The sequence below is a fragment of the Mirounga leonina genome, unplaced genomic scaffold, assembly GCF_011800145.1.
Source record: "Mirounga leonina isolate KUSES-001 unplaced genomic scaffold, KU_Mleo_1.0 Mir_129, whole genome shotgun sequence".
In the NCBI taxonomy this organism is placed as follows: domain Eukaryota; kingdom Metazoa; phylum Chordata; class Mammalia; order Carnivora; family Phocidae; genus Mirounga; species Mirounga leonina.
The window spans coordinates 62,523,122-62,535,844 of NW_023270323.1; the positions used below are offsets into that span (position 1 = coordinate 62,523,122).

The 12,723-nt window shown below is 43.2% G+C and overlaps 1 protein-coding gene across 3 annotated transcripts in view; it reads left to right on the forward strand.

Annotated features, from left to right (window-relative positions):
• The first annotated feature begins 1,222 nt into the window (after positions 1-1,222).
• The window catches only part of PPARGC1A (PPARG coactivator 1 alpha), a 100,401-nt gene continuing 88,900 nt past the window's right edge, over positions 1,223-12,723 (forward strand). For 2 of the 3 annotated variants that reach the window (XM_035005210.1, XM_035005211.1), the window contains exons 1-2: positions 1,223-1,535; positions 6,530-6,709. In XM_035005210.1, coding sequence (XP_034861101.1) covers positions 1,488-1,535; positions 6,530-6,709 — 228 coding nt within the window. In that variant the 5' untranslated portion in view covers positions 1,223-1,487. Of the gene's footprint in view, positions 1,536-2,702; positions 2,867-6,529; positions 6,710-12,723 lie in introns of those variants that run through there. The other variant, XM_035005213.1, reaches the window with a different exon arrangement.

Genomic DNA, 12,723 nt, shown 5'->3' on the forward strand with positions numbered 1-12,723 from the left:
TAGTAGAACAGGAGACTAAATTAATAGTGCTTTAAAATTATTTTTAGATACCTGGGGGATTTTTTTCAGAGAAGTTATTATCAAGGAAAAGAATTGAGCTGATTTTAAAAGTATATTGGGTTTAAAATTCTATTAAAAACATATGTAATCACAAATATAGATACCACGGGTGCCTCTCCCTGGAACTTGGAAGGGTTAAATCAGACCACTATGGTGTTATGGGAAGTGCTTTTCGGTGATATCTAGTACCTTGAGTTTGTTATGTATTCAATATGTATGTCATCATAAAACAGTGCACCTGCATTAGCCTTCATTGTCTCGGGGTAGAAGCTGAGAAATAAGAAAAAAAAAATTAAAAATCTCCAAAAATGAACATTTCTGCTAATAGCGTGTCAGTATTTTTCCCTTACTCCACGGACATTCTTGGTCTCAAATGCAAACTGCACAACCCAGGCACTAGGGTTGGAATCCAGTGTTTATTCAAAAAGGCACCCGAAGGTAGCTGAAGTGGAAATGCTACATGTATGGAAAAAGGCAGCCGGGCAACTCAGCTGATCTGGACACAGCAGCAGCAACTGTATTTACCAACACTTGTTTTCTGGGAGCCTATGAGAGAAATGGAAGTAATTAGAGAGAACCTGAAAGGGTGGTATTTTGTTTCTTGTTTTCCTTATAAGGAGCAAAGCACATTGCAGTAACACTTCAGGAGCTGGTATTCCCTCCTGCCACGGGGATAGCCGATTCCTCGGTGGAGGAGTTTGTTTATACCTTAACAAATACAGACTGTTTTGTTGATTAAACAGCAAAAAAAAAAAAAAAAAAAAAAAAAAAAAATTGCTTGCCCCATTCTCTGCTTTCAAACACTTCCCCCCCCAATTAGAAAATGTCTCATAAAAATGCATCATGTGATAAGCTCTTGCTCTAGTCCCAAACCGAGCTAGAGTCCACTGGAGGTCTTAGAATTTGAATCCTTAGGGAGTGCACGTTTTAGCAAAGAGTATAGTTACTCTGTCCTGAAACAGGCAGCTTTGCCACTTGCTTGTTTTGGAAGGAAAATAAATTAAAAAAAGATTGCAGGGGATTTTAGTTATTATATGGCCAGGGCTCCGTTTTGAGTCTGTGGCATTCAAAGCTGGCTTTAATCACAGCATGATGCCTGAAGCCTCCAAAAAGTCCAAGTGTTTCCTTTCTTTCTTTCTTCTTTCCGTTTTTTTTTTTTTTTTTTTTTAAGCGTTACTTCACTGAGGCAGAGGGCTGCCTTTGAGTGACGTCACGAGTTTGAGCAGCAAGCTGCACCGGAGAAGGGAGGCTGGGTGAGTGACAGCCCAGCCTACTTTTTAATAGCTTTGTCATGTGACTGGGGACTGTAGTAAGACAGGTGCCTTCAGTTCACTCTCAGTAAGGGGCTGGTTGCCTGCATGAGTGTGTGCTCTGTGTCACTGTGGATTGGAGTTGAAAAAGCTTAACTGGCGTCATTCAGGAGCTGGATGGCGTGGGACATGTGCAACCAGGACTCTGTATGGAGTGACATCGAGGTGAGCTGGGGCTGGGCTGGACATTGCAGGAAGGACTGGAGAGCTTCCCTCCCTTCCGATGCACTGATTCCTGTAAGGGGGGAAGGGCTTGGACAAGGAGAGGAGGCAGAAAAGTAGCCCGGGCAGGAGCTTTTGGAAGGGAATCTCAATCTTATCTTAACTCCAATAAGTTTGCTATTTTAAGGTGGCTCTGAGATCCCTTGAGCAAATCAAAGCCTAGCTGCTGTCACCCATATCTGTTGCAGTTGGAAACTCTTTCCATGTGCCTTTGGCTCTGTTTCTACTCATATGCAATATTTATGCTCTAAGATATTGATATGAATCAGAAGCTGAAGTCTTTCCAGTGGTGTTTAGTGGCCCGGTTGGAAAAATGCCATTTCTATTTATAATAAGATGAAGATAAAAATATTAAAATGGATGTGCTCAAATATAGTCAGTTTTGACTCTAGTCCGGATTTTTTTTTTTTCCCCCTCTCTCTCTGTTCATCAGAGAACTCACAAAATCCTAAATAATCCTGCTGGGCTATTTTAGATTGCTTTCCCCATAGCACACAAAACAACGAAGCTGATTCCCTTAAAACACCTATATGTGGTGGAAAGATTTGGTCAGCAAATAAAAAATACATCTCTGCCTTACGATGCAAGGTTTTCCATTAGTGTCGGTGGCAGGGAAGCCAATGGTTAAATCTCTCCGTACCACGGAGAGCTGCCTGAAGCCAGAGAGAGGAGTTTATGCAGGGCTGTGTGTGGGGCTGCTTGTGTAAAAATAGACGGCAATACATCAATTCCACAGTCTCTGCTGGCCACAATTCATACAGGGGGAGAAAAGCAAGCCGTTTCCTCATAATCTCTGGAGCCTCCAGTGACTAACGGGGGGGACGGAGGACCGCGGCGTGTTTGCATTCAGCACAATGGAATGTTCTCGGAAAGTTTGGGCAACTTGGGGAAAGAAGCTAAACTTTCTGTGGACCGTGATGAGCTGGAGCCCGGTTGCATTGCACGGGGGATCGGAGCTGCTAACAATGAGTCTGGCAGAGAGAGGGCTGCCAGTGCTTCCTCTGGGTAGCTGGGGGCACGTAGGGTGAGGGGGAGGATCGAGTGCCACACGTGATTTGGTTAAATAAGATGTCCATGTGGTGCAGCGATACACATCTAAAGTGCAAATAATTTGGCCGGGGCTGCCTGCGAACGCATTTCTCCTCTCTAGCGAGCCATGCCCTGCGTTCTTAACTCTTTACCGGATTTGCACAAGTGGGCTCGGCTTGCCCTCTCCCGCCCTGGCAGATGGTCCTTGCGGATCCTGCTTGTCCTTATCTTGTCGTGGTTTCTTGGTAAGGTGGGAGAGATCTGGGTGATTCGTATGTCCTGTCGCTCTTCGGAGTCAGGGTTATAAGTTGCTTCAGAGTCCTCATTGTCTTGGAGTAGCCGGAGCGTCCTGTGGCTGGTTGTCTGGCTGCCAGTGTGGGGGCTCAGCTGCTATAGTTTCATTTTTCCATCTTGCCTTATTCCTGATGCTGTTGGGAGTTGATATGGAAATAGGGAGGATTTGTTTTAATCACTGGGATTCCTGCAGTCATTTTCAAGGAAGCGTCAGAACTAATTTAGAACAGGGGCCCTTTTATGTTTTTCCAAAGGAGGTGAGTTCCCGGGCTAAGTGTCCAGCGGTGGATTGAGTTGTCGGGCGGCTGAGACGGGCCAGTCGCCTCTCTGTTGCACGGTAGACAGCAAGCTGCTAGAAGCCTTGCCTTCGCGGCGGCCGCTCTGGGAATCGCCTCGGCCAGTCTAACCTATTACGAGCAGCAGGTAGCAGAAGCAGCTTTCATTTTTTGAATCATTAATGTTTGCTGTCATCCTAAAACGTATTATGCCCTTTTGCACATAATGACAGGACGGCGCAGTGGTTAATAAGGGCCTCTATCACTATAGCTACTTGGAGTCCCCAGTGTTTCACAGTTTAATGAAGGTGATGTACAATAAGGTTACCAAGATTGATAGAGACAATTCACATGACATGCACTCCACGAAGACTGTCATTCTTTACCGCCCCCCGCCCTACTCCCTTGTCCCTGTCCTCACTAATTTTTTTCCTAAGAAGTAAGAATTCTTTTTTCATTAATATAATTAATGTGGCCAAGTCCACTCTTTCTTCTCTCTCTCTTTAAAATTTACCATCAATGGCACAAAAACCTCCGAAAGGTTAATGGAGAATTATACTTAATTATGATGATTCATTATCATCAGTGCAGTTAAGCTAATTTATTGTCTGCTCCTTAACTAAGAGAAAAGTCTGTTGGGGTGAAAAAAACGTACAATAATTAGCCTTTTGTGTTTAGTGACTGCTTTATCCTCTTAAATCTTATTATAAAATTAAGGCTACGGTTGGGAAATAGCTGTCATAGTTGCAAAGAAGCAGTAGAATGTGTCTCTGTAATTGCAGTAAAGCACACCTGTTACAGATGTATAGGGAAGTAGTAAATACCAGCATGTCAGATGAGGACAGTTACAGGGCTTGGACTGTTAAGTCTGGCATCATCCAAAGGCCAAATATAAATTAATAACAGGAACACCTGCTACCACTAATGTGTTTTAGATTATCAGGATAATGCCACATTCAGAAACCCTGATTTTATTAGCATGTCAACATTGGCAAGAGCACATGCACATTTTCAACCATAACATAAGAGCAAAAACGAGAGACAAAGAGAGGAAAGGAAAGAAGTGTGTGAATTACAGCCCAGCAAAAGGCCAGAAATTGATCTGGTCTTTTTAATGGTTTTCAAAAGTTACTTACAAAATGCATGTTCCCGAAAGGGTGAAGGGTTTTGAACGAGCCATGCCTAGAGAAGGCAGTGAAGGAGAGAGACAGCAAGAAGTTGCTCACCAATCCGTAGGGCATTCCAGCATTCCAAAGCACGGTTCCTAAGTTGTGCTCTCCACGACAGGAACTTAAGCCAGTTGGAGAGCTCCTGTGTTTCCTACCCTTGTTTGGTTTTTTTTTTTTTTTTTTTTTGCTGTTTTTGTTGTTTATGCTTTTCTGGTTAAGGACTAGCCCTCAATGCAGTCCTAGTGGGTTTTGCACCGTTGAAAAAAGTTATCCCCTGGTCTCTGGATTGATCGTGCTGTGGAAGAGTTAACACTGTGTGTTTGTCCTCGGAGGATAAGCAATGTGGGCATGTATGGAGGCTGAGAAGTGTTACACCCATAACAGAACTCGAACATTGTACCAGAACAAAATCTTCTCCCCAGCCCGGCCCCCGCTTCCTTATAAACCTAGTCAAGTATACCGATCTGCAACTTGGGGTTACCTCGGGTAATAAAAACAGAATGACCAATAAAATGATAAGGAAAGAGTTTAGGTGGAGGGGCTTGCCCTTTCTTTTTGCATTACCTCTGTGCCCTCAGTTTGGGATCTCACTGGGGCCTGGTGGTCTTAGGGAAGAATCGCAGTCATCTTCAGGCTGCTCCTAGCCTCCCTGTACCAACTGCTGACTCCATTACCCAGTACCTACTTCTCAGCATGGTGCTTATGATCATGCTGCTGCATATGACCTGTGTAATGTAGCCTGCCAGGGATGATAGGGGTGCTCGGGAAAAAAATCTGCATAAAACTTATTTTATTCAAAACCGAAACGTCAAGCGGGATCTTCAGCTTCATGCCCAACTGCTGCCTGGTTGTGAGCAACTCCACAGCATCTCTCCTGACCTTGGAAGGTAGGGCCGTGAGGGTGCCACCTCAGAGTGTGTGCCTGCTGATTTAGACACCTTGGCTTGCAGGTGGATAAAGTCCTGGGGCTCTGGCATCCTCAGGTCCCTGCAGTAGGAAACTTCAGCAGGGTTCTTCACAGTATGCAGTGAGGAAATCAGCAGTCAGATGGCCAATTTGGGGTTAGAAGACCACTTCTTCAATCAAGTGGTCCACTTTTTTTCAAAAAGCCACATTGTGGGACAACTGAAAGGCCACCCTACTCCACGCAAGGAAGTGGAAGACTATTCCAGTCTGAAATAGCCTTGCTTACAAACAGCCCGGCCATAGTATGGGCTATGTTAAATCTCTCAATAGACTGAAATCATGTAAAAACTCCAAAGAAGAAGAGTTCTTTTGAATTCACTTCAGCATAGTTTAGGAATACATAAATGATGAAAAAAAATATAATTGTGGAGTGCTATAGTGGTTTTTCCTTTGTAGATGTCAGGCAATCCCAATATTACGTGCACACACACACACACCCCAACACACATGACTTGCAACTTAAACATAGCGGAAGATGTCAAGATCATATAGAAAAACTTATGACTTTTGTCTCTATCTCAAGGAACTTGTTTTTTGACCTGTTCAAGATGATGTGCTAAAGCTCGTGAAAAGTCAAATTGAGAGTAAAAGATTAAAATAACAATTCAAGAGAACCATAGACAAGTAAAAAGGCTTGCATCACTTGTTGCTAACGGAATTATGTGGATTGCAAAGGTTAAAAAGGGTGTAAATGGGTAAAGTTTTCCTGGTAGAGTTCTTATGCTTTTATTTTTCACTGAGTGATTGTTTATTTTGTTTCTATTATGTGGGATGGCAAATCCAAGGTAAAATCAAGTTTGTATCCTGCCCTCAAGAGATTATACTCAGGGTAGAGTAAAATTTTGCATATGTTTAACCAGAAAACAACTTGAAACTCAAACTCAAGCACTAACCATCAAAAAGGTACAAATTCAGTTGATTGCTAACTGGAAGAATCAGAGAGGGCTTCATGGAAACATGGCACTTACCATGAATTTGGAGGCAGAATTTTGGATGGAATAGATCAGGCACAGTATCCTTTAAGAGCAAAGTAAGTAAAGGAATTTAGGATTTTTTTTTTTTTTTTTTTCTGGTGACTAAAACCCTGGAAACCAGCTTTGGTGGTGTGGTTGAATTAACCAGGCTTAATTCCTATCACATGCCATTGCAGTTTAATAAATTCCTGCAGTTAATGAAAGCTTTTTTTTCCCCCTGCCTCCTGCAGTGTACCGCTCTGGTTGGTGAAGACCAGCCTCTTTGCCCAGATCTTCCTGAACTTGACCTTTCTGAACTAGACGTGAACGACTTGGATACAGACAGCTTTCTGGGTGGACTCAAGTGGTGCAGTGACCAATCAGAAATAATATCCAATCAGTACAACAATGAGCCTTCAAACATATTTGAGGTAAGGGCATCCCTTGGTCAAAATTAATTTCTCATCGAACTTGGCTTGGGCCACAATATGATTATTGGCCTGAGAGCATAATGCATTCTTACTTCGCCGTCATCAAAAGACTTTTTATCACAGGTAGGCACTTACGATTTTGTGGAAAAACAATGTTTGCAAAATAAATGGATTTTGTTGTTGTTGTTTTGAGAATTAAGGGGCTAAGGGCCCCCAACAGAGTGCATTAAACTGTGTTGAAATACTAAGGGGGTGGTGAAAGAATTAGTGACAAAGAAGAACAAAAGTCTAAACCTGTTTATTCCTGTCTATTTCCCACAGAAAAGGGCCTAATGTAAATTAATGTGAAATGTAAAAGAATGCTTTTTTTTTTAAATCCAAGAGATTAGACGTCTACCTTTATTTGCCTCACAAAGTAAGTGAGCAGTTATTCTTATTGTTATTTTGTGATCATACCTCTGATTTCTGTCTGTCATAGAAACTTCTAAACCCAGGTACTCTAATATTTACTTACAAATTAGTAAAAATTCGCTTACCTTTCAATAGTGAAAATTACCTCCCAGGCTCCAGACTCTTATTATAAGCCTACCCTATAATAAGGAATGTTAATCTACTCCTATTAAAGTGTTACTTTGAAAAAAAGTTCTTTCTCACAAGATCAGCACCCGTTTACTTGAAAATAAACGGTTTCTTGTAGGGACAGACATCAAGTGCTCTGGCAAACAAGTTGAAAAAAGATCGTCAAATCAACTACTTTTCAACATCACAGCCATGTACACCTCCGTCATCATCTGGCTTCTTCTCCCTAATATGTGCCAGGCTCCATGCAAAGCACTTGAAGTGTATTTTTTAATCCCACCAGCAGAGACATTTCTTAAACCTCAGTGTATTTGGTTGAAATCCTGAGTCATTAAGAAAGCCAATTTTACAATATTTATTGAGTTTTTCCAGCCCCCAGCACATAAAAGGCACTGAATAAATGTTTATTGAGTCATTAAGAAAACCAATTTTACAATATTTACCGCGGTTTTTCAGCACCCAGCACACAGAAGGTGTTGAATAACTGTGTGTTGACTAATGAGTGAATAGAGACTCTAGTAGGTATTAATAACAGTAATAACGAATGATAACAACAGTGGCCCCCATTTGGAGACCCCCATGCTCTATATGTGTCTTCTCACAGTTCCCTCAGAACAGCCTATTTTTTAGGTACCCTGAGTGTCATTCCCACTTTGCCTATGCAGACATGGAGTCTCAGAGAGGTTAAGTGATTTTCTCCAGGGCACACAGTTGACTAATGAAGACCAGAGAATTGAATCCCAAATTGATCTGACTTCCCAGTCTATCTCACTGATAAAAAACACAGAGTAACAGTGAGGTTGGGTGACCACCATCCTTTACAAAGACGTACCAAGCTGCTGCTTTGCTGAATATATTTAAAAATAGAATGGACTTGTGCCTTTCGGTGTTGGTTGACATGGAAGCAGGGATCTCTGGGGGCGGTGGGGGGAGCCAGGGTGGCTGTAGTTTCTGGCCACAGCTAAGATTTTCTAAGATGTCTGAACAGAGTCTTAAAAGAGCGCTTAAGGCGGGGGAGTCAGGGCTGCGGAGAAGGAGCCCTGAAGGACTGTGGTGTAGTTACACTTCCCAGGCTTCTCAGCCGGGTCTTAGAAAGTTCATGTGAGGACTTGGCTAGTTAGAACTGGTACATTGAACATTCCTCATTCAGTACGCTTGTCAGGCGACAGGCCCGTTTAAGTCATGCTGCATTAAATAAACAGTACTTTAAAAAATGTCATCTCTGGAGACCTCTTATCTAAAAATCGGCTATTCCATGTTGGGTGATTGCCATGCATTTTGCAGATGACGGGTAGGGAATTACTAATTGGTCGGTGGGGTGGGGGGAAGGGAGGGTTGGTCAGTGCCTCCCTGGTGGGCTAGTTTCAAAAACTCCCTTCTTCATGACCTTGTGTCCCCATGTTTCGGTGTTGTGGCCTCTGCATGGGGTACTTCTCGTTTACACCTCTAGGAGACTTGGTTCACCAGCTAGTTATATATAGATGCTTTAATCTGTACGAAGACACCCCTTTTGCTTCCCCGTATCACTTTCTACCACTGATAGAATTGTTTTCAGTGCTCTAAAACACAAGGTTCATTTAATTTAATTTCTCATTAGCTCATTTTAAACCAGTGACTCTCAACGCAGAGCAGTTTTGCCCCTCAAGGGACGTGTAGCAGTGTCTGGAGATGGGTTTGATGTTTAGGACTGAAGGCAAGAGGCTGCTCCTGGCATTTCGTGGGTGGGGACCCAGGGTTGTTGCTAACTAACCCACAGGGCCCAGGACAGCTTCCCACAACAAAGAACTATTCGGCTCTAAAATGACAGCAGTGCTGAGGTTGAGAACCCCTAAAAAAAAAAAAAAAAAAGTCACTGAAATTCCCTTTCATGAAACACCGAAGATGGACTGGTCAGCTTTGAGAGAGAAGATAGAGTATTGTTAAGAGACAGGACATGAAGAATCAGAAGCCACAGAGAATTATGGGGATGCCCAGGGCCCTGGGACTGAGATGTCAGGAACTCTCTTAGTGACAGTGAAAGTGACCGTTGAGATAACCTGTAAGAGTTTTCTCTGATGTCACAAACCTCATTCTTCTTCGTCTGTGCAAAAGGTAAGGCCGTATGTGGTAATCCTGTGACTCGGCAGCAGCTGCCCGAGCATTTGCATACAGCCAAAATGCCTCTACTCTTTGCCCTCTAGCGTTAAACTCAGACATCTCTTCTATAACGGGAGAAAAAAAAAAAAGAAAGTGTGTGTGGAGCATACACTTTGAAAACTGTCTCTCCCTGGGAGAGAGGTCCACGGGCAGCTCAGTAACCCTTCATGGGCCACAGCTTTGCTGGTCTTCCTCCAAAGCTGCCTTCCCCCCCCCCCCCCCCCCCACCCCCAAAGCCCTTCCCAGAGCTGTGCCTTTAAGCCTCTCCCCGTGGACTTTACCCGTGCTCACTTTCTTCCAGTTCTCAAAGCCCTGCCTCATCACATTTGTGAAGGCCTTGTACTTGAGCAAGCCAAACAGTCACGGTTTCCGCCACCTCTGATCTGCCAATAACAAGCATGATCTACCTCCGATTCCCAGAATGAAATGAGGCCCCAAGCAGTTCAACACTTTCCCTGACTCCAGTAGCACATCGATGGCACCCCTGGAAACTGGCCACAGGATTTCTGAATTCCAATCAAAGCGGAGAGAAAGGGGTATTTAGAGATACAGATAGGATATAGATAGTCTACGGATAGTAGAGCCAAATTTTAAAACCTTGGGAGTAAATAGAAATTTCTGCCTTGGGCCTCTTTTGTAAATTTGAATCTGAGTTTAATTTTTATTCGACTTTATTTTTTTTTAAGATTTATTTATTTATTTTAGAGAGAGCGAAAGAGCACACGAGCAGGGGGAGGGGCAGGGGGAGGGGCAGAGGGAGAGGGAGAGACTCCCAAGCAGACTCCCTGCTGAACGCGGAGCCTGACTCGGGAATCCATCTCACCATCCTGAGATCATGACCCGAGCCGAAATCAAGAGCCGGCCGCTTCACTGTCTGAGCCACCCAGGTGCCCCTGTTTTTATTTGACTTTAAGAGAAAAGAAGAACGTAATTGAACGTCCCACTTCGGGAAAGAGTGAATTCCTCAGTGGGAGCGAGGTGTGCCAATACGCAACTGTCCACGTTGGTTGAGAAACTGGACACACAAACAACAATCTCTGTTTGCTCAACCTGTGTTGGATGTGTAAATGCAGGTGACTGGGTTTTATTCAGAAGCCACTTAGAAAAACAGGACACAGGCTTTTATAGGTGCAGCCTCCAGTGAATCTGATCCATGTGTCAGGAAAACAGGATACTGTCTCTGAGCTGGTTGGTAGCAAAATTTATGTTTCAGAATATTGCAACATAACTTCCTTCCCTCTCTTGCCTTTGTGCATTGTTTGGAGAAGGAGAATAAAGGAGTGCTTTTATAGCATGGCAGTATGTAAGGATGGGTGGCCCGGGATTAGTTTAAATAGCACACTGGCCCTTTGGTCACTGTGGGCCACCTTGTCCCTGCTTCATTTAAACATCTGCTTTCGATGCCTCCTTGACACACCTGAATGAGCATCTTCCATTCATTTGTCTGTTACTTCTTCTTTTTTTTTTTTTTTTTAAGATTTTATTTATTTATTTGACAGAGAGATAGGGAGAGAGGGAACACAAGCAGGGGGAGTGGAAGAGGTTCGAGAAGCAGGCCTCCCGCGGAGCAGGGAGCCCGATGCGGGGCTCGATCCCAGGACCCTGGGATCATGACCTGAGCCGAAGGCAGACGCTTAACGACTGAGCCACCCAGGCGCCCCTTGTCTGTTACTTCTGAATGCAGCCACTGGGGTTCTTTAGAACACGGCAAGTGAGAATATAGTTGTCTCTAGGTCATGATTCATAATACGATCTGAAGTCTGCCTTTGCTAATGGGGAGAGAAGGGCCCACAGCTGCAGCCAACATTCATGTCAGGTGATCACGGGGATGCTCAGTAAGGTCTGATACTGTGGACTTCTGTGGGAGACAAAGCACGGGGTGGTGTCCCATTATCTATCAGGTGTCCTGTCACGCCAACAAGGGAATGGTGGTTGGAAGCTTTCAAGAATACCAGTTATTCTGATGGGAATGCAAATGAGTTGTTATTTCTTCGTTTGACTTTCAGTTGTAGTCTCATTTTTTTTCTAAAATGGGCATATATTACGTACTTATCAAAAAGTTTCAAAAAACTTGACTATTCAAATGACTCTGAGCATTTGGGGAGCAGGGCACTTACTTGTCTTGTTCACTGAAGTTTTTCTAGATGGTTTGTTAGAAAACAACAGAAAGTTAAGTACTCAAAAAATATTTGGGACTAAAGGAATGAATTGACCATCGCATATTTAGTGATGACGTGAGCTGCATTAGGTAATATATAATTTATAATTACCTATAAAGCACAAAGGATCTGTTTCCTAAAGAACCCTAAACCTAGTTTGAGTGGTCAAACGAAGAAGTGTGAAACAATTAGCAAACAACGGAAGACTGTGTATACATGTATACATATATAGATGTTTATTAGCAATTGAAAATAATGTAACACTGTATATTCATGTATATGTGTACATGTATATTTAGATACACGGAGTTATATATATTATATATATATTAGCAATTGCAAGACTGTGTGTATGCATATACACACATATACGTGTGTGTATGTGCATGTGTATCCTCGCTAAGGAGGGAAGCAACAAGAATAGCATCACCAGGGCTGATACAAGAATAAGAGTGAAGTGTTTTCATAGCAGGGCTATGAAGTGAGAAGCTCGATTTACCCAAAGTGAAACATATACTGATGGGAACATAGCGGTAGGAGAAACAGGTTTGGATTTATGGTGGGTACACAATTACAGCAGACCATGAGAACCCAATTGGGAGTGCTTAGAGTTTGCACCATGGGAAATAGGGTGCCAGTGAAGATTTTTAGCAGGAGAGCAATCTGATGGAGATCGTATTTAAGAGTGTTTTAATTGCCATTGTTGTAAGCACTGTGGGCAAGCAGAAATTGGAAGAAATTGGACAGCAGGCCCTGCTGCATTCCGAACCCCATGCAATGCAGGTGCAGGGAAGGGACAAGGTGACAGCAGAGGGGATGGTGTCCAGGGAACAAAGACTGGAAACACCTCGAAGGAAAATTCCATCAGCTCTGATGAATATGAGTTTGGTTAGAGAGGGAGGTGGCAACGAATGCTAACTCAAAAATATTCCAAAGAGAATCAGAACTTCCTGGATATCTTCCTGGTTACGTTTCTGCTCACCTTTAGGAGCTGAAGTACTTTCTTAAGACTTGTGAGTCATTTGATAAAGGGGCTCTCCGTCTCTCTGCTGCCTCCAGGGCAGAACATATTTAACCCAATCCACAAATTTACGTGGTGTCTGCTTTTTTTCACTTGTCTCCTTGGAGGAAATTCTGCAG